The sequence below is a fragment of the Neofelis nebulosa genome, chromosome 6, assembly GCF_028018385.1.
Source record: "Neofelis nebulosa isolate mNeoNeb1 chromosome 6, mNeoNeb1.pri, whole genome shotgun sequence".
Classification (NCBI taxonomy): domain Eukaryota; kingdom Metazoa; phylum Chordata; class Mammalia; order Carnivora; family Felidae; genus Neofelis; species Neofelis nebulosa.
Genome location: NC_080787.1, coordinates 7,274,940 through 7,294,360, shown reverse-complemented (window position 1 = coordinate 7,294,360; position 19,421 = coordinate 7,274,940). Strand labels below are relative to the sequence as shown.

The following is a 19,421-nucleotide window of genomic DNA, read 5'->3' as shown; positions in this document are numbered from 1 at the left end:
AGCGGTGTTTTACCTACTTCCTGGCTTGCTGTCTTTTGGCAAGTGATCGGTTCTCTTGTCTTGCGGTTTCTTTTCGTTGCTTACGATGTCTGGACGTGGCAAGCAGGGAGGTAAGGCTCGCGCCAAGGCCAAGTCTCGCTCTTCTCGCGCCGGGCTGCAGTTCCCGGTGGGCCGCGTGCACCGCCTGCTCCGCAAGGGCAACTACGCCGAGCGGGTCGGGGCCGGCGCGCCGGTGTACCTGGCGGCCGTGCTGGAGTACCTGACGGCCGAGATCCTGGAGCTGGCGGGCAACGCGGCCCGCGACAACAAGAAGACGCGCATCATCCCGCGCCACCTGCAGCTGGCCATCCGCAACGACGAGGAGCTCAACAAGCTGCTGGGCCGCGTCACCATCGCGCAGGGCGGCGTCCTGCCCAACATCCAGGCCGTGCTGCTGCCCAAGAAGACCGAGAGCCACCACAAGGCCAAGGGCAAGTGATCTGGCAGTCCTCTGAGTTTCCGGAAGCGCTTTCATACCCAAAGGCTCTTTTCAGAGCCCCCCACCACTTCAAAGGAAGAGCTAATACCACTTTTTAGGTTAAGGCGGGGAAGTCGATAAAGGTAAGTGGACTTTAGCCCAAGCCAGGATAGTGCGGTTCCTCGGCTTTTGAAAAAAAGTGTCCAGGTATTAAAATCGCCCGGTCCTATCGAGTGTCCGACAACGGCTTGTACTTCCTGACTTAACGAATCTAGGCACCTCGGATAGTAATGCCTAACTTAAAACTTGGCTAACTGCGCAGTTCCGCAGTGATCTCTTAAGTTGTCTTGCGAAGTTGCTCGGATGTCCTTGAAGGTAAACTTAACCGAGTAACACGGTAACTCCCTGGCCAGTCTCTTAGGTGCCTCATCTTGGGCTGCGAGCAACCCGTCTTAACTAATCTATAAAGGAGTTAGCCTCTGCTCCTGTAAGTTTTCAAAGTATTATCTGAAACTTCAAGTCTGGGAAAGTGTCTCTGAAAAGTGGCTTTCCCCGAACAGGATAGTTCACAATACTGACCGAATCCACATTCGAATTGAGGCTTCTGTTTACAAATCAATTGGCTTTGGAACCAGATTCTAACTCCTGGTACTCGGTCTTGTCATCCATAAACGGTGGAAAATTGGTGTTTTCGTTAGACCTTTCTGCCAATCAATGCATTTAGAGCCCCTAGCCTAGAGCAGTGCTGGACTTTCAACCAACTGCAATTAACACTTTATTTCAAGAGGCTCAAATGCCTAGATTCCTAAGGCAGCCTGAAAAAAAGGTAGAATCGGGCCACAGGCCTCTCCAAAGCAGTTGCTACTAAGGATCTAGTCATTTAGCTGCACCCAACACCAAAAGCTGCAATCTGGGACCGTGCAAAACTTCCTGCAATCTTATTTTCTAGGATTGAGTCTCCAAGTGATTCTTTGGGGTGACTGGGTTAGTGCTCTGGGAAGTTCGTAGGCAGGAAGGGTGAGTGGGCCACGGGTTGCCCACGCCCCTGCACTTGGAGACTCGGGCGGCCCAAGGAGAAACAGCCTCTTGCACACGCTCTTGGAGCTCCCAGTGAAGCATTTCAGGAGCATTCGTATCGGAATATGCACGGGGAGGGGAGGGGAGATCATCTAAACAGAAGCTGGTTCCCCATGGACATGCCTCCCACTTTCTAAATGGTGACGCTTCTGGAGTGGTCTGGAAGCAGCTTCCACCCTCCCAGCCTTCCTCCTCCTCCACTCCCACCCACCTCCCTCCGTCCCCGAGTCCCGACTCCCGCTCCCCCAGCCGGATAGTCACCCTGGAAAAAAGGGGCTAGGGTGTCTGGGAGTTTGGTGAAGACATAGCAGCAGAACAAGTGAGCGCCTTGATTCTAACACGTTAGGGTTTTCTGAGTTTGTAAGGATTCTAAGGGGTAGGAGGGCTGAGACTGCACACGGGGAGGTTCCGGCCTGGCAGCGATCCAGACTGGGGTCCGCCCAGAGGACCAGGTTCTTTGCACCCAGAATTTCTCGTATGCCGGAGAACTTGGATCCTTAGGTCCGAATTGCTTTATATGAGCCTCGCAATGCTCTTCATGAACTTTCCAGGTTGATTTTGAGTCCAGCTCCAGCACTGACCAGGTGGGTGACCTTGGGCTTCGTGGTCAATTCCCCCCTGCCTCCATTTCTTCCTGTTCACCTTCGCTCACCTAGTGGTGAAACAAGTAGGCTCAGCAGTGTGGGTTCTGAAATTAGAACACAGGCACTCAAGGGCAACAGCTGACACTAAGCACTTTACTGTGTCAGGCATAGTCCTACCTGCTTCCAGAAAATTCATTTAAGCCAACAATCTACAGGTAAGTGCTATCACTCTCCACACTTGAAAGCCTAGGTAACAGGAACAGAACATAGACTTAGACCTTGTCTAAGTCCCAAGGTCAGGAAGCCAATACTTTAACTGCTGGCTGTTCTGCTGTAAGCACAGCTCCCTTAATAGATGATTGTCGGAATAATGAAACCGGTAAAAACTCAATACATAATGGCTTAACTTTGTCCACGTACCCGACTGTCACCAGTTGTATCCTCAACTGTGAAGAATTCAAGGGAAAGAGGAGAGGTGTTCTCCCTGGAATCTACACAAATGGAGGAAGGTCACCCATGGTATTGTTAGCACTGCGAACCCAGAGGAAAAGCCCCTAGACTTGAAACAAGGGGAAAAATCAGGAGGTCGTTCGGTAAAGAGTTACGGGACTTGATACACTAATTTCTTGTGAATGAAGAAGGAGTTAGTGAAGATACGATTTTGAATTCTCCCCTCTGGGCTTCAGTAACAAAACTCTGTATTGTTTGGTTAACGATACATTGTGTTCATTTTATTTGTTTCCTCTTCAGCAAGACCTCCTTAAAGTCAAAGACCCCATCTTGTTAAATTAACAGTCAGCATAGACCCTTGCATAAGATAAACACTTGAAAATTGGGCAGTGTGTAAATGTGGAGCTGAGTCAGTGGCTGGGCCATCAGGAAGCACTGTTCTAGAGGGTCTGCTTATCACCAGAGGAGACTAACAGGTTGCTAATAGCATCTTCTCTTCACAGTAGGAAATCCCTTCTGAAAAACTAGTTTGCATTGGCATCTTATTTGGGGAGCTTCAGAGAAGCACAGAAGGTGCCAACTGACCAGCTCTTACCTAAGAGGACAGCCAAGAGGCCGTTCCCCAAGCAGAGGACACTGCTTAGAGATGTGTCTTAGCTCCCCCTCTCCAGCATACTTCTTTTCCTTCCTCTTTGAAACGTCACTGTTTATATCCAAAAGCCCTAGCTACTCCTTTGGAAAATTCTCCAGTGAGCAATAAATTCTCAGTAGCTTCGGTTGGTTTCCAGCCATCGAGCAGGTCTCCATCCGCCATGCCTCAAGGGTCCTGGGGAGGACCATTTCAGTTGGGGCAAGTTGATGAGAATGATAAACCCAGGCCTTCCAATTACTGGAGGCACCTGGACACCAGGGACAAAAAGTTGATCTCAGGGATTTACTGAGATGTGAGGCTAAGCTGAATCATTATTTGGTTATTTAGGGCATCCCCAACAATGCAGACCAGGATGATACAGCATCACCAACTAGAAAAACCCTTTTTACATTTTGAAACCACCTATGCACCTTTCCTTTATTCCGTCCATTATACAGTCACTTACTAGTTTTTTTTTATAAGCATGATATATTTTATAATTATGAAAGATCATATATTAAGGTCAATTACATCACCACCTACGGGTTTGTCATCTGTCGATCCTAAGTTATAATTACCAATGTAAATATTCCTGTTAAATATGCGTGTATATTATTAGAAGATGCTAGGAATTTAACTGAGGACTCCCCATGCGTACTGAAATGGAGAATAAGAAGTGCAGACTTGAAAATAAAGTGAAGTCACAGGCATGGAGTGAGGGTAGGCATCTTAAAAAATAGCTGAACTTCATGGGACTTGATTACACTGCAGTGGTTTCCCTGTGTGGCAGCCGGGGCAAGGGGATGCAACCATCTCAGGGCTTAGGACTAACGCGCGTCATTACAGTTGAGGCTGTTTCCCAAAGAAGTGAGTGTGCTAAGCCTCAGACTCTTTGTCACCTCTGGTTTGTCTGCCAGGTGGAGCTTAACCCTTTCCCACATTCCTCACTCTTGGGGACACCAGGCGGTGGTGATACCCAGAACCGAAAGCACAGGACTTGACTTTGCACCATAACAAATTGTCTTTGCGTTAAAGATTGATCCCAACACGGTCAGACTACCACGTGCCCTAAAGTTCAGAACCTTGACGCTTGGTACTTGTTCCCGATCTTTCCCCGATGTCCCCGATGTCCCATCAAGTCTGCAGTTTCCCAGGCTTGTCTTATGCGCAATAAACTTCCAATTTTACGTCTCCAGCCCCGACCTCCACTGTGAAGTGCAAGTGCGTGTATGCACGTTTCTCCTCAACTCCTTCACGTGCAACTCTCTTTTCAGCCTGAATCCACCTAAGACACAGGAGTTGACGTGGTAAGCCTGTTACTCCCTCTATTCCTTCCCACTCAGGAAGTGACGCTACCCTAAATCCATTTGCTTGAGCCAAAACTTTAGGGGGTGAGCCTTCCTCGCTTCCCTTCCTCTCCACAAATCCAAACTATCCATAAGTCATGTCACCTATACCCCCAACACGTGTCTTCCGGTATTCTCTACACTCCTTGCCATGACCTGAGGGGCCACCCATGACCACCTCTGTCCTCTGGCCTCTGGCCTTCTCTCGGACTTATCTTCATCTTTCTGTTCCAGCCACACTGGTCTCTTTCCACCTGCCAAGCTCTTTCCTGCTTCAAGACATTTTCACTGTTGCTCTTTTTCTCCGAAATACCTGTTCCCTGACTTGTCTTCTGGAAAGCTCTCTCTCACCCTTCAGGACTCTGCTTTTCTTCAGACAGTCCTGTTCTGACACACCTACCCAGACAGATCAAAGATCTGGATACAAAATACAAATGCTGGATGACATTTTAGGAAACATCTTAACCTCAGGGGTGTGTGTGCCTGTGTGTGTGTGTGTGCGCGCGTGCGCGCGACCACTGAGGGTCAGGTGTTATTGTTAAGCAAGGCAGGAAACAAAGCCGTAGAAGACAGGACATAAACTACATAGGCCAGGAGATTTAAGACAATATAATAGAAGAAAATGACTAACCAGGATATTTTGTATCTTTTATTAAATTCAAGTGGCCAGGGGGGCCTGGGTGGCTTAGTCGGTTAAGCGTCCAACGTCGGCTCAGGTCACCATCTCACGGTTCTTGAGTTCGAGCCCCGCATCCGGCTCTGTGCTGACGGCTCGGAGCCTGGAGCCTGCTTCCGATTCTGTGTCTCCCTCTCTCTCTGCCCCTCCCCCGCTCGGTCTGTCTCTCTTTCTCTCTCTCAAAAACAAAATAAATAGACATAAAAAAAATTTTTTTTAATAAATTCAAGTGGCCAATGCATATCAGGGGTAAAAAAGTTAACCTTTCTTGTAGTTAAGCTTTGTATATACCAGTAATAACGGGATGCCTTTTCCTATCCATGGAGAGACACCCACGGAAACAAATAGTAAACAGGACTACTGAGGGCGGGGAAGGATTGCCACGGCCTATACTCTTTTGAAAAGTTCTCCTGGAAATATCTATTTAAATGTAGTATTAGACCCTTGGCCTTGTGTACAACAAATCAGTTCTAAATAAGTAAAGACGGAAACCAAACAGGAAAAAAAAAAAAAAAGTTGGCCCTTGAAAAAAGAGGACATCTACCTTCTAGAAACAAGCCCCCATGATGTAAGGTTATAGGAAGAGAGGTTTTTCACCTTTACAAGCATCTGAGTGTAAAGTGTTAAAATGGGCATGTATTAAGTTGGTAACTTCAAGTATCAAGAGTAAAGTTAAAAAGAAGCCTCCCTCTGCTCACTGCTCCGGCAGGTCACTCTCTGGCCGTGACCCTGTGTAGATTCTTTGAACGACAGTCCCACATTTTACCTATTGGGTCTGACAGCTCTGGCGTCTCCCCCTTCCAGCCTCCGCTCCGTGAAATCGGGACCCCTCTGCGTTCTCACTGTGCCTTCCCTGCATCCAGCAGAGGGTCTGGGAAGTGGCGGCCACTCAACTCCGCCGAACGCGCAGGGAGGGGACGGCGTAGCCCAGAGAGCCCTCTCTGAGCCCCGCACGTGGTTGTCTGCACGTCTGCGGAGAGGGATCTGTCCACTAACCGTCACCCACAGCGCGCCCCGTTAGCAGGTGTGCAGCGAGATCGGGAAGTGCGCCCCGCTTGCCTGCCACGCTCCCCCTTTTCGGCTTTGTGCACTAACCTCCCCAGACTTAATGTCTTCATGATAACCCTCAGGAAGCCCTTCATTCTTTTAAGGGCCTCTTCTCTGCCGGCTGAGAATGTGCTCTCCTCTTTAATGTGCTACTGGGTCTGTGGTTACTAAGGGTTCGCTTGGAATCCTGGAAAGAAAAGAGTCACACAGCTGGTGCGTGTGACAAAGTCAATGCTTTTTCATCCACTCACAGCGTCTGCTCTGCACAGAAGGGCAGCTCCTGGCTCCTACATTCCAACGCGCGGATTATCCAGTTAACACGCTCCTCTCCAGGCTGTTTGTGGAAGATTCTATCCCACCCGTGTCTATGCCCTGGCACTTTACATTCTCCCCACATGGTGGAGTTTCAGTAAATACCCCGAATGAACGTGCTGACCACAGACCTTAGATGTGCCCAGAAATGGAATAGTCACCAAGCCGCAGGGCCTTGAGGGTTTATCCCTGGGGTATGTACCATTTTAGCCTCCACCCAGGCTTAAATCCCAGTTACTCACTTTGGAGGGAGGTCCATGACGGTTCTACAGCTGCGTGTCCAACACAGTAGCCACTGGCCACATGTGACGTTTTCAGTTTAAATATAGCATAATTAAATTAAGTAATTAAGTGAAATTAAATTGAAAACTCAGGCTTCAGTTGTACTAACTACAGTTCAAGTTACTGGTGGCTACGGTCTTGGATAGAAAGATACAGAGCACCTCAGTCATCCCAGAAAGTTCTATTGGTAGGCACTCCTTGTCCTTCTAATTGTTCACGGGCACTTACTCGATGCCCTCCAGGTGGCATCTGAGTATGTATGGTCACCAAACAAAATACAGGATGCTCAGTTACATGTGAATGTCAGATAAGCAGCAAATGATTGTTGAAGACTAAATATGCTTTAAACTGTTGCACAAAATGTACTACGCGAAGACAAAAATTGTTATTTATCTGAAATTCAGATTTCACCGGGCATCTTGCATTCTTATGCGCCAAATCTGGCAACGCTGCCTGAAGAGCAAAATGAGAGCATCTTCCGGGGCGCCTGCGTGGCTCAGTCGGTTGAGCGTCCGACTTCGGCTCAGGTCATGGTCACACAGTCTGAGGGTTCGAGCCACGCCTCGGGCTCTGTGCTGACAGCTCAGAGCCTGGAGCCTGCTTCGGATTCCGTGTCTCCCTCTCTCTCTGACCTTCCCCTGTTCTCTCTCTCTCTCTCTCTCAAAATAAATAAACATTAAAAAACAAATGAGAGCATCTTCCTTGGGAGCCTGGGTCCTCTTGACCGTGGGGAGTTTCTATACGAGCAACTGAGAAGGTCTGACACCAGAGATGAGCCTGTGGGTCTTTCTGCCTGTGTTGAGAAAGGCCGAGGAAGAAGTTCCTAACGGCATTTACTTTGGTTTCAGATCTTTCCTTCGGTTTCCAAAGCTTCTCACTACACAGATGTCTGGGTCCAGAAAGTGTCTGTGAAAGTCATCGGTTCTCAGAAATAAATGGATAGATGGGGGGCCATCTTCAGTCATGACTGACTGATTCTGCACCTGCAACTTTTTTCCTCCCGAAAACTTATTCCGGGTTTATTTCTTTGTGTGTGCATGTACACCTTGGGGAGGAGAGTAAAGGCAGGAAAATATTATCGAAGAGAAGCTCTCTCTCGTAGGAAATATGTCTAATGGTTTGAATAAGTCATAGATTCAGAGGGTTCAAACAAATCAAACTAACAAGGTATGTATTGAGAATCCACCCCTCCACTGGATTACTCTACGAGGTAACCATTAATTCCCTTGTATACCTACGCACTGTTAACTCACGCAGATGTGAGTCAAGCCACCCCCTCCCGCCTTCACTGCTGAAAGAGAGCCAACTGTATACACTGTTCTGCCCTTACTCTTTTCCTACAACAGTGTATTTTGGAGAACTTTCCAGATGTGAAAACAGGGAGCTTTCTGTACACCATCCTGTGGGATGGCACTGTGTCGCTACATCTTAGTGTATGTAATCTGTCCGCTATCGGGGGGGAGTATAAAACGAGATGATAAACCCGGATTCACAGCACGTCCTATTGACAGTCCTCCCGTTCTGCTGGGGTTGTGGAAAGTGAACAGAAACGCGTCACTCTTGGGTGAGAGACTCAAGGTTCTTTGCCTTAGAAACTCTATGGCCCTAGCCGAGGTAGCAATTTTGAACCTCACTTTCTTCATCTGTACAATGGAGGCAATGCCTCCCTTACGGTGACTGTAAGAATGAAAGAGGACCGTGTGAATTGTTTGAAGCTCAAAAGAACAACACGGATAAGATCGTGTAACTTTCAACACCATTTCGCTTGCGAGAGTTAGAGATGATACGTTGTAATAGGAACAGTCTCCAAAGTCCAGCCTGCTGCCGGGGCATGAGGTGGTGCAAGGAGGCAGGAAGGCCGGCTCTCAATTACCTGCTTGAGACATCTCCCGGGTGACATGGCCCTGTCCTGCCCACAGGAGTCAGAAAATACCCTCTCCCAATTTCCTCCGACCCTTCTCCCTATTGCTTTTTTTCCTTCAACCAAGGTCAGCTTTTGTCTATTTGTTTGTTTTTTTGTTTTTAAGGTCACGTTTTAAGAATGTCTCTGCTAGGCTCTAAGTCTGTGTGTGTTGGGGGCTGGGGGGCCCTCTGGGCCATTGCTGTGCTGGCCACTGTGAGCCTGGGGACTGACGTTGCCTGGCATACACTGGTCAGTCCAGAAACAGCTGGCGAATCCATCAGGCAGGCAGGTGTGGGAAGGGGGCATCGATGTACCAAGTCTATACAAAGTGGCTTGTGCACGGGCACACACACACAAATACATGTAGTTGCACAGCAGACACGCAGTGAGACCTTCCGGGAAAGCATGGGAACCTGGAGTTAACTGCTTGGGTTTGTGTCTTAGCTCTGCTCCACCCCTTACCACGTGTCTGACTGGGGGTAAGTCACCTGCCGTCCCTGAAGATCAGACTTGCCATCTGCACAATGGGACAGCGCCTCCCAGAGTTTTGAGAACCAATCCAATGGGATGGTACCCGAGGAAGCACAGTGTTGCTCGTGAAGCTTAATATAAACATGCGCGAAACGATGCGGATAGAGATCCATCACAGTCTATCTATCTATCATCTATCGATCCATCTGTCTATTTCCAAATATGGAAAAGCAAAAGCAGGAGAGGATATTGGGATCCCCCTCAGGGATCTGCTGGCTTCGCCTGTAGAGACAGAAGTAACTGGGCTTATGCTAAGCTGGAATACAACCTGCTGCTGGTGGCAACTAGGCCCATGGCAGGAGAAGCTTCTAGAAGAGAGGGCCCAGCAGACATTCACCGCTGAAATGGCAGCGGATGCCGCCACTCACCTCCCCCCAAGTCTCTTCCAGGTACGGGAGCAGCAGCCCCAGTGGAACGGGTGGGCCTTTCGAACCCAGCTGAGCTGTCTTTCCAAGAGCAGAGGATGTCAAGGCACGGATGCCCCATACGCTGCCCCCTCCACTTTGGGCTCGGTTCGCTCCCTGGATGTGGAGAATTCACCCCGACCGGGGATCTGAGCAGCCTTGACACAGGAAAGAAAAATGCAGACGGGTATTAAAAAGAAGGGTCCTGGGTAGATGGGCCCTGGGGGAGGACAGACTAAGTGAGCTTAGAGCACAGAAGGAAGCTTCTGTTTCCTTTGGCTCAGTCCCTGCAGGTGGTGAGTGAAGAGACCAGGGCCCTGAATCAGTTGGCCTTGTGCACGGTTGCTAAAGAGATCAGTGGTTTGTACACGTCCACACCCTGAGGTATATTTCTGCCCTTGACGTCTTGACTGTCTCACGCCTCCAGTGGACAACTTATGTGCCATTTTGGATCTTTCCTTCCTCTCTTGCTACGCTGTGTTCAGTGTAGGGCTGGTAGCCTTAAAACCGCTGCTACTTACCGTACCAGTAGTTACTAATGGGGATTAGTAAATGCTACACATCAGGGTGTTTGGTTTTCTCCTGGAGAGCCAGTTGTTAAACAGTGAGCAGCACACCGCCACCTTGAACAACCGTTGCTCCTCCCCAGTGAGGACACACACGTTTGCTCACACTATTTTCCTACCCGGAAAGGTCCCGTCTCACTTCCCATGCTTCTGGGCTAATTTAAATCCCACACTCCTAACCCTAACCCTAACCCTAACCCTAACCCTAACCCCCCCCCCCCCCCCCCCCCCCCCCCCACCGAGTGGTTCAGTTGGCTAAGCGTCTGACTTCGGCTCAGGTCATGATCTCGCGGTTCAGGAGTTTGAGCTCCCTGTTGGGCTCTGTGATGGCAGCTCGGAGCTGCTTCGGCTTCTGTCTCCCTCCCTCTCTCTGCCCCTCCCCTGCTCACACTCTCTCTTTCTCTCTCAAAAATAAACATTAAAAAATTGGTTTTCAAAGATAAATAAATCCCTATAATCTGTACCTCCCATGTGTATTTTCGTATTGTTTCCCATCTGTACCTCCCATGTATATTTCGTATTGTTTTCATGCCTACTTTCCAAATTGTAGGAGGAAACCTAGCACACTCTTCAGACAGACAGATGCTCACCTTCCCTAACCCTAGCTTCCTTCATGGCTTTTGCTCCCTGATCATTCTCCTACTTCCAGAGGGGGAGAGTGGCCATGGCCTGGCAGGTGGTGACGCTGGGAGTGAGGGCTGTGAGCACAGCGGGCTCCGAATGCCCCGAGCAAGGCACCACTAGGGCACAGCAGGGCTGTTTAAGCAGTGACCCCAGGGACTTCCTCGGGGTTGCCTGGTGATAAACTGAGAACAATGGCTGCTTCTTTCCCCGTGGGAAGATCAGCCAATGTTCCCAAGTGCTGGGAGGCTGGCGTTCGCAGCTGACGCCCACACAGAAAATGTTTCTTCTCCCTATTCAAGTCTGCTTTCGTGTTTTTTCTACTGAGGGAACAGCACAGGCAGTGGGTGCCCTTGGGGAGCACCGGCCCTCGGCACCAGGGATGCGCCCCTCCTTCCCCAGAGATGAGCCCTGAGCGTTGCATGAGAACAGCCAGTGCCCTGGCAGACTTCTGCCCACCCCCCTAGTTCCAGGGGCCACAGCCAAGACCACCAGAGGCCCCAAATAGGAAGGCCTGGTCGGAGTCGCATGACCTCTAGAGGTTGAAGTCAGTGGAAAGGAGTGGAAAGGAGCTTCCATTAAGGGCCTAGATCTAACTTTTTGATCATGATGGAAATCGCCTTGTGTCTGTCTTCTCCAATGTCCTTCATGAAAGCTAAAAACCAATTACTGTTTCTATAATTTCCCATTTATCTCCTGTAGGTCCCCTTTCTACCGTCCCTCCTCTGCCCGCAATCTCTTTCCTCTCCACGTACCATCAACTATCTTTCAAGGAACACTTTTTGAAAGCATCCTTGTGGGGGAAGCTGGAAGGCTCAGTCAGTTAAGCTTCTGACTCTCTGTTTCGGCTCAGGTCATGATTTCATGGTTTTGCGAGTTCAAGCCCCACGTCAGGCTCTGAGCCTGCCTGGGACCTCTTTCTCTCTCTCTCTCCTTCTTTCTCTCTCTCTTTCTCTCTCTCTCTCTTTGTCTCTCTCTCTCTCTCTCTGCCCTTCCCCTGCTCACACAGCTCTGTCTCTCTCAAAATAAGTAAATACACTTAAAAGATTTTTTAATTAAACTAAAAAAAATTCACAAAAACCCATGAAAGTAATTTCTTGTTTTCACACTAGGTGGTCGGTGTTGACATACGTGGAGACCCGCCACCACCATGCTCCATGGATGCTCCAGGGGGACCCAGGCTCAGCTCGGCTTCGGGCGCCCGCGTCCCTGTGGCGGAACAGCAGGTGCACAGCGGTACTCTGGCTCCATCATCAGGAACCTCGCTGCCGGGATCTCACCTGTAGCTCAGAAGCTGGGCCTCAGAATCGGACAAATTGCCCTTCTACCCAAATTCACCGCTCTCCAAATTAGCGTTAGATTGTGACGGATGTAGCTCCTGCCTCATTGCAGGAAGTAGATTATAATATTCACTGCGTGCCGAGCACTACCTTCTTTTATCTTCATAAGGAGTTTATGAGGTAGGTGCTCTTATGATCCCAGAGACCTAGGGACACAGAGACATAGGGAACTTGCCCGTGTCGTCATTTTTCGTTACGCACTGACACCCGGGGTCTACTGGCCCAAGGAGTTGTGAACCGCCTGTCGCTTTGGAGGTTCGTTTGAGTTGACTTGGTTGCCACTCCCATCTTGTAATGGCCTCTTGTAGCTTAGTCTTTAACCAAGGAACACCAGAAATGAGGCCCTACTCATTTGTTACTTTTTGGTGATTCTTGTCATTCTGAGAGAGAGAACTTCTGAGAGAGACGTTCAACTTTAAGGAAGCAAGAAGATACCTGATATTGAACAATTTGTTCTTTTTCTTTGTGCCCAACCCAAAGGAGACGGACAGCAGCCGTGAAGGCTGGACACTGTGATTTCTGGGACCCTGTGGGATAATGGAAGTAAAGACACAGGTTTGGCCATACGTCAGCCCCTCCTTTGCAACACTATGTGACCGAGAGCAAACCATTTCCCCTTTTTATCCTCAGTTTTTCCTTGTCTGGAAAATGGAACCAGTCTTATCACCTGCCTTGGGGGATGGATGTCAAGGTTAAGTGGAGATAATGTACTGGGCGTATAGTAGACACTGAAAATAATGCCCCCTCCTCCTTTCTTTTCCCCTTATCTATGAGCTTGGTTCATCTCTTGGTGTATCCATTCTCTATGACCACGTCACCAATTATCCCCAAACTTGGCCACTTCAGGACCGGAACTTGGCCATGCCGGGCCCTCTGGCTGTCTCACAGGCTGCTTTGAAGATGTGGTGGGTCTACAGCAATGGCTGTAGTGGGGCCCAGTGTGTAGCAAAGGCCCAGTGTGGGATCAATCCACTCACAAACCCGTGTACATGGCTGTTGGCAGGATTCAGACCCTCGAGGACTGTTAGACTCAGGGGCTCAAGTCCTCGTTGGTTGTTTCTTGTCTTGTGGGCCTTCCAACCGGACAGCTTACAGCTTGACTTTCTTCTGAGGGAGTGAGCATGAGAGAGGGCACAAGTGAGGGCCCCAGACAGGGGCCACAACTTTTGGGAACTTAATGTGAAAAGGGACCCGCCATCGCTTCTGACCCATTCTACTTGTTCCTAGCAAGTCCCCAAGGGCAGCGCACAGTCACAGAAAACGGATAACCCGAGGGTGTGAACCCTCAGAGGCACAGGGTCACGTTAGAGGATGCCCACCACACGGACTATATCACGACCCGTTTAAAACAAGGTGAAACTGTCTTCTTGATCCAGTATCTTTAGAAATGGAAGAGTATCTCTGAGTTCTCACACACACAGGCCTGGTTGGGTGCAGGTTGGGTCATGTGCTCAGGCATCAAAAATTGCCCAAGTATTTACATTTCTGAATGTCCCTGGAAACTACATTTCCCAGGCTCCCTTGCTCTCTGGTTTCCAGTAGTTTTGACCATTGGAGACGCTGGTAGGCCATGTTGGTGAGACTGGGCACTTCTCCCTTCCCTCTTCACTTCCTAGGGTCTCCCCAGTTGGTACTCTATGGCTCTGTCTCATCAGAGGGCCTTCACTTTGTGGTCTGAGCTCCTGCCTTACCAGCCTGTGCTGTTCCAGCTACACTGGGGGGTTCCAGCCCCAGCTCCTAGTTAATAGGAGTTAACACCTCTTCCTCCCTTTGTCCCAGGAGCCCTGGGAGACACACAACTTCCTGCTGCCACATATCGTTTGGTTACTCCCCACCCCTCTTTTGGTTTCTCAACTCTTTCATCACCCGTTTATATAATTATCTCAATTAAATTCCATCTGTATGAAATCCTTAGAGTGCCTTCTCTTTTTTAACCGGACTATACTCATCCACTGGGAAACAGTGGGACCAAACACAGCTGACAAACACTGATCTTCCTTGAACAACTAACGTGCAGAGCAGTGTTTACAGCGTTTTCTAGTCCTAAATATCTGCCCGGGTCCTCATGCTGCTGGAAGTCCAGCTCAAAATATATCCTCTAATCTGTACCTTGATCTCCTGACCAGAAATTAAGCACACATCTGATACTTTATTTAATATCAAGTGTATCTCATTATACATTAGTTAATGGTATGGCTTATAAACTCAGTTCATGTGAATTTAGGATTAAAAAGTAACATATATCAGGGCGCCTGGGTGGCTCAGTCAGTTGAGCTCAGTCGGCTCAGGTCATGATCTCACCGTTCATGAGTTCGAACCCCACGTCAGGCTCTGTGCTGACAGCTCGGAGCCGGGAGCCAGCTTCAGATTCTGTGCCTCCCTCTCTCTCTGCCCCTCCGCCGATCACACTGTCCCTCTTTCTCTCTCAAAAATAAAAAATAAAACATAAAAGAATTTTTTTAAAAAGTAACATATATGGTCACTTACTATGTGTCAAACATTGTGAAATCACTTCAGATGAGATCAGGTGCATTCAGGGTGCATATGGCCCTAGACTGTTAAATCGCTTCAAAAAAATGACCTCATCTGATCTTAGCAACACTCCTACAAAGTAGATAATAGTTGTATCTATGAGATTTTTGCCAGATTAGAAACAAACAACCCCCAAATCTTAGTTCATAGCAATAGCAAAGGTTATTTCCGACTCACACTGTATTTCTTAGTGGATCTGCCATGGCTCTGTTCCATGTTTTCTTCATGGAGGGACCCAGGCTGAATGCGACATAAAGGGATCTTATTGCTGTTAATGATTTTTCTGGGAAGTGGGCACACGTCTCTTATAATATTTTACCAACCAAAGCCACTCCTGTGGCAATGACTTATGTTGATGTGGAGGAGAAATGTACTCTTCATATGGGGAGGCATATTGTAAATCCATATTGATGGGCAGGGATGTGTAATCCTCCCAAATATGCAGCAAAAATTTGGGAGTAGTAATACGATCTACCATATACTATTGTCATCCAAATTTTGAACATGAGACAACTGAGAAATAGAGGTTAGAAAATTTCTTAAACTCATAAATCTAGTAAGTGACAGGATTTGAATTTGAAATGGAGTCATCTGCCTTCAGAACTGTGACAGCCAGGTTCCAAGATGGCCCTGGTAATCTTACCTTCCAGTATGCACACACACGCTTGGATCATTCCCTCCCCAAACTGGATACACTGACCTATGTAAGTAATATAATACCGTGGCTTCTGAAATTAGGTCATAAAAGGTACTGTGACTTCAGTTTTGCTCTCTTGGATCACTCACTTTTGAGGAAGTTAGGTGCCACTCCAGGGAGTCCTGGAGCAGACCTACGGAGAGGCCAAAGAACTGAGGCCTTCTGCCCAATAGCCAGCACTGACTTGGCAGCCATGAGAGCCATCTGGGAATTGGGTCTTCCAGCCCCAGTCAAGTCTTCAGATGACTCCACTTCCAGTTAATATCTTGACTCCAGTCTCATCAGATATCTCAAGTCAAAACTACCCAGTTAAGCGGTGCCTGGGTGGCTCAGTCAGTTGAGTGTCCAACTCTCAACTTCAGCTCAGGTCATCATGTCACGGTTCGTGAATTCAAGCCTTGCGTTGGGCTCTGCCTTGACAGTACGGAGCCTTCTTGGGATTCTTTCTCTCCCCCCCTCTCTCTGCTGCTCCCCTTCTCTCTCTCTGTCACAATAAATAAACTTAAAAAAAACTACCCAGTAAAGTCATCTCCAAATTTCTGACCCATGGAAACTGTGTGAGATAGTAAATCCTTGTTATTATTTTAAGCCATTAAAGGTTGGGAAATTTTGTTATGCAGCAGTAGATAACTATAAAAGAGTCTGCCATTATGCCAAACTGCCACCATGTATGAATGAACAACCTGTGTAAATATATAGATCTTACATTTACAAACCAGCAAATGCATATAATGCAGGGGGAGTGAAGAGGAAAAGTAAAGGGAAAATGAGGAAATAATAATCAGAATTATGATGGATAAAGAGGGAAAGTGAAGAACAGAGTAGAGATATGCAAGAAGGCCAGATGCAACCTATTCTTATTCATTGAACCATCTCTTCTAAAGACACCGGCGACATCTTTGAAGAAATGGATGCCGAAGATACTGAGTTAGACAATGATTATGAGTTCAATGTTAAGGTTAATAAAGAGGTAGTTAATATCTCTGAAGTCATTGTTTCTCTAGGCACTCTCTTTCCAGACAGAAGACGGTATTTGTTGGGATTTTTGCCAGGATTAAGGGATCTGTGTTTTGACTCTTCAGAGTATATATGTAGACACTTATGCTTTATACTTTTATGCACTTCCAGTCCAAGAAAAGACACCCCAATCCTTCACCTCACCCCCAGATCCAAAATGCTCTCCACCTCCACCTTTTTCAAGGATCCTTCCTGCATCCAGATTCCAGAGGATCTCCTTGCTGGTAACACAGAGGACAAGTCCCTGACCTCTCTCAGGCTTTCATCTTGAAACAAGATGGATTCATGGAGACTTAATGTGCTTCAACATCCAAATTAAGTTTAGATTTCTTAGATTTTCTCTTCCCATATTTTTTATCTTTATTTCACTGATTTATTTAGCCTCGGGCCAACGTAGAACAACTTGACTGAGTTCAGAACTTAAAATACATGTAGGTACATATATATACCGATGTAAATATGTAAGATAGATATAGAAATACACGCACACTCTGTAAGGTATAAAAATGAGTTTGAGATCACCTCTTAAACTGCAGCCTCTAGCACAGATTTCCTTCAGTCTGCTGATTGAGACCTATTATTTATAAAAGCAGTTTAGTTGCCAGTAGTCAACTTCGTTGAAATTAAATAGAGAAGAGAGGAGAAAGAAGGGAAGGGACTGAAAGGGAAGGGAGGGGAGGGAGGGGAAGGGAGTGAAGAGACAGTAGCAGAGCAAATTGCACAGAAAAAAACATACCTATTACTTTTGTTTTGTCTTCAGTTAGGACACGCAGGACAAGGAGTAGGCCAGGGTGAATATAAGGCTGTAAGACGTGTTTCTTGATGCAGGCTATGACCAAAATGTTTTTAAGGCCACTGATCAGCTAATAAGTTCCATGAAAATAAACTGAAATCATTACTGTTCAAGTTACAAAATATCTCAAAACTTAATTGCTAAAAACAACCGCCATTTTGTTATGCCCACAGACTTTGGACCAGGGATTTAGATAGAGAAGAACGGAGCTGGCTTGGATCTCTGCCATTATGTTTGGGACTTCAGATGAAAAGACTTGACCACTGTCAGTTGGAATAACCTGGAGCCTCCTCTCATATTTCTGGTCCTGGAAGTAGGATGGTTCAAATATTAAGACAGCCAACCAGAGTGTCCAAACTTGGTCTCCAACAGAGGTTGGTTTCCTCACAGCCTGGTGGCCTCAGAATCACCAAAATTCTTCTGAGATAGCTCAGAGAGCAAGCCTGAGGGCTCCAGCAAATAAGGCAAAAGCTGGTTGCTCCGTACGACCTGGGCTCGGAAGTCACACAGCCTCAATCCCCCCACCCTCTTGGTGTGAGCTGTCACAAGTTCACTCAGCCTCGAGGGGACAGGAATTAGATTTGATGAGGGCACAAGAGTCAAGACACGGTGGAGAAGGGAGTGTGGGTCGGGAAAAATTGCGGCAAACATTTTTGGAAAATTAAAGTTGCTTAATCATCTAACCAGGAGGATGTCCAGGCACAGGAAGCTAGATAGTAAATACATTGGGCCACGTTTATAAATGAAATATAACACAGTGTAACTCGACAACTAGAGCTCTCTCTTACCAATAATACAGAAGGGTGGTTCTTATTGAGGGAATAATCAAGACACAGAGGAATAAGTGCACTATGGTTCGGCACATATGCATTTCAAAATCAGGACAAACTAAACCAGAACGTTCATGGATGTGTATAATAAATCTTAGATAAAAACCAGAGAAATAATTTCAGTGAAAGTCCAGAGAAAGAGCAGAATGGTGTCTCAGCCTGTACTACCTGGTGTCTGGGAAACTTAGCATACAAAAAAACACAACAAAACAAAAAAAAAATCTTTATCATATTTTTAAGGGAAGCATGTTGTTTGCTAATAATAAAGTAATTCATGGATCCATGGCTATGGTGAAAACTTGGAAAAAACATAAAAGCTTGGACACAAGAATAAAAGTCATCTACATTTCCACCACTATGGAGAATCTATGTCACATGGATGTTTTCCCTTTCTATGAAAAGTGTTACAACATGGTGAGATGTGAAGAGAAACTTTTCTTAGAAAACTTTTTATTTTGAACTAATTTTAGATGATACAGAAGTTACAAAACTGGTACAAAAATTCCCTTGTAGCACTCAACTGGCTGCCCCTAATGTTAATGTCTTACATAACCGCTGTACAACGACAGTACAGGAACACCGACAATACAGGAAATGCGACAAAACAAAACAAACAAGCAAACAAAAGAACAGGAAATGGACATTGGCACAATGTTATTTACCAAATTTAGACTTTTTTTCAAATTTGACAAACTTTTCCACCGGTATCCTTTTTCTGTTCCAAGGTCTTATTCAGGATCCCGCGTTGAGTTCACTTGTTTTTCCTCAGGATTTTCAGGTCTATAATAGTTCCTTAGTCTGTCCTCATCTCTCCTGACCTTCACACTTTTGAGGACTACTGATGAGTTATTTCAAAGAATGCCACTCGATTTGAATTTGTGTGATGTTTCCTTATCATTAGAGTGAGCTTATGCATTTCTGCCAGGAAATATCCCCAAAATGGGTGTTTTCTCACTGCAAGGAGTTAGTGATGTCCATATGTCCTATTACTTGTCAAATTTACCTTGCTCACTTGGTTAAGGGATGTCTTCTGGGGTTAACCACTGTAAACTTGTTACCTTTGTCTTCGTAGTTGATAGGTGTCTTAGGGAAGACACTCAGACTGAAAACGATGCTCCTTAAACTTCCACCTGGCGATTTTAGCATCCACGTGTGGATTGTATGCGCGATGAGGGAGAGTTGTCTTTCTCATGACGTATGTATGTACTTATGGATACATATTTTATTCTAGGGAGCTAAAAAAGTCCAACGTTACCGATTTTTATTTTGTTGCTCAAATGGCAGCAGCTTTGGTCATTAGTAGCTCCTTGAGACTGGCCGCCATG

General features: G+C 47.0%; 2 protein-coding genes across 5 annotated transcripts in view; one reads left to right on the top strand and one right to left on the bottom strand.

Annotated features, from left to right (window-relative positions):
* The window catches only part of LOC131515286 (histone H2B type 1-C/E/F/G/I), a 79,394-nt gene that overhangs the window by 14,749 nt on the left and 45,224 nt on the right, over nucleotides 1–19,421 (bottom strand). The gene's annotated exons all lie outside the window — the stretch shown is intronic.
* On the top strand, nucleotides 27–14,135 carry LOC131515276 (histone H2A type 1-C). Of its 3 annotated transcripts, none has more exons than XM_058736024.1 (2): nucleotides 27–600; nucleotides 12,000–14,135. In XM_058736024.1, the coding sequence occupies exon 1, from the start codon at nucleotides 86–88 to the stop codon at nucleotides 476–478; it is 393 nt and encodes a 130-aa protein (XP_058592007.1). In that variant the 5' UTR covers nucleotides 27–85; the 3' UTR covers nucleotides 479–600; nucleotides 12,000–14,135. The 3 variants fall into 3 exon arrangements, with proteins under 3 accessions (XP_058592007.1, XP_058592006.1, XP_058592005.1); XM_058736023.1 differs by having other exon boundaries at nucleotides 4,396–14,135; XM_058736022.1 differs by having other exon boundaries at nucleotides 4,117–14,135.

Excerpts from the sequence above, each read along its gene's own strand:
- LOC131515276 (XM_058736024.1), top strand. The coding sequence starts at position 86 with ATGTCTGGACGTGGCAAGCAGGGAGGTAAGGCTCGCGCCAAGGCCAAG.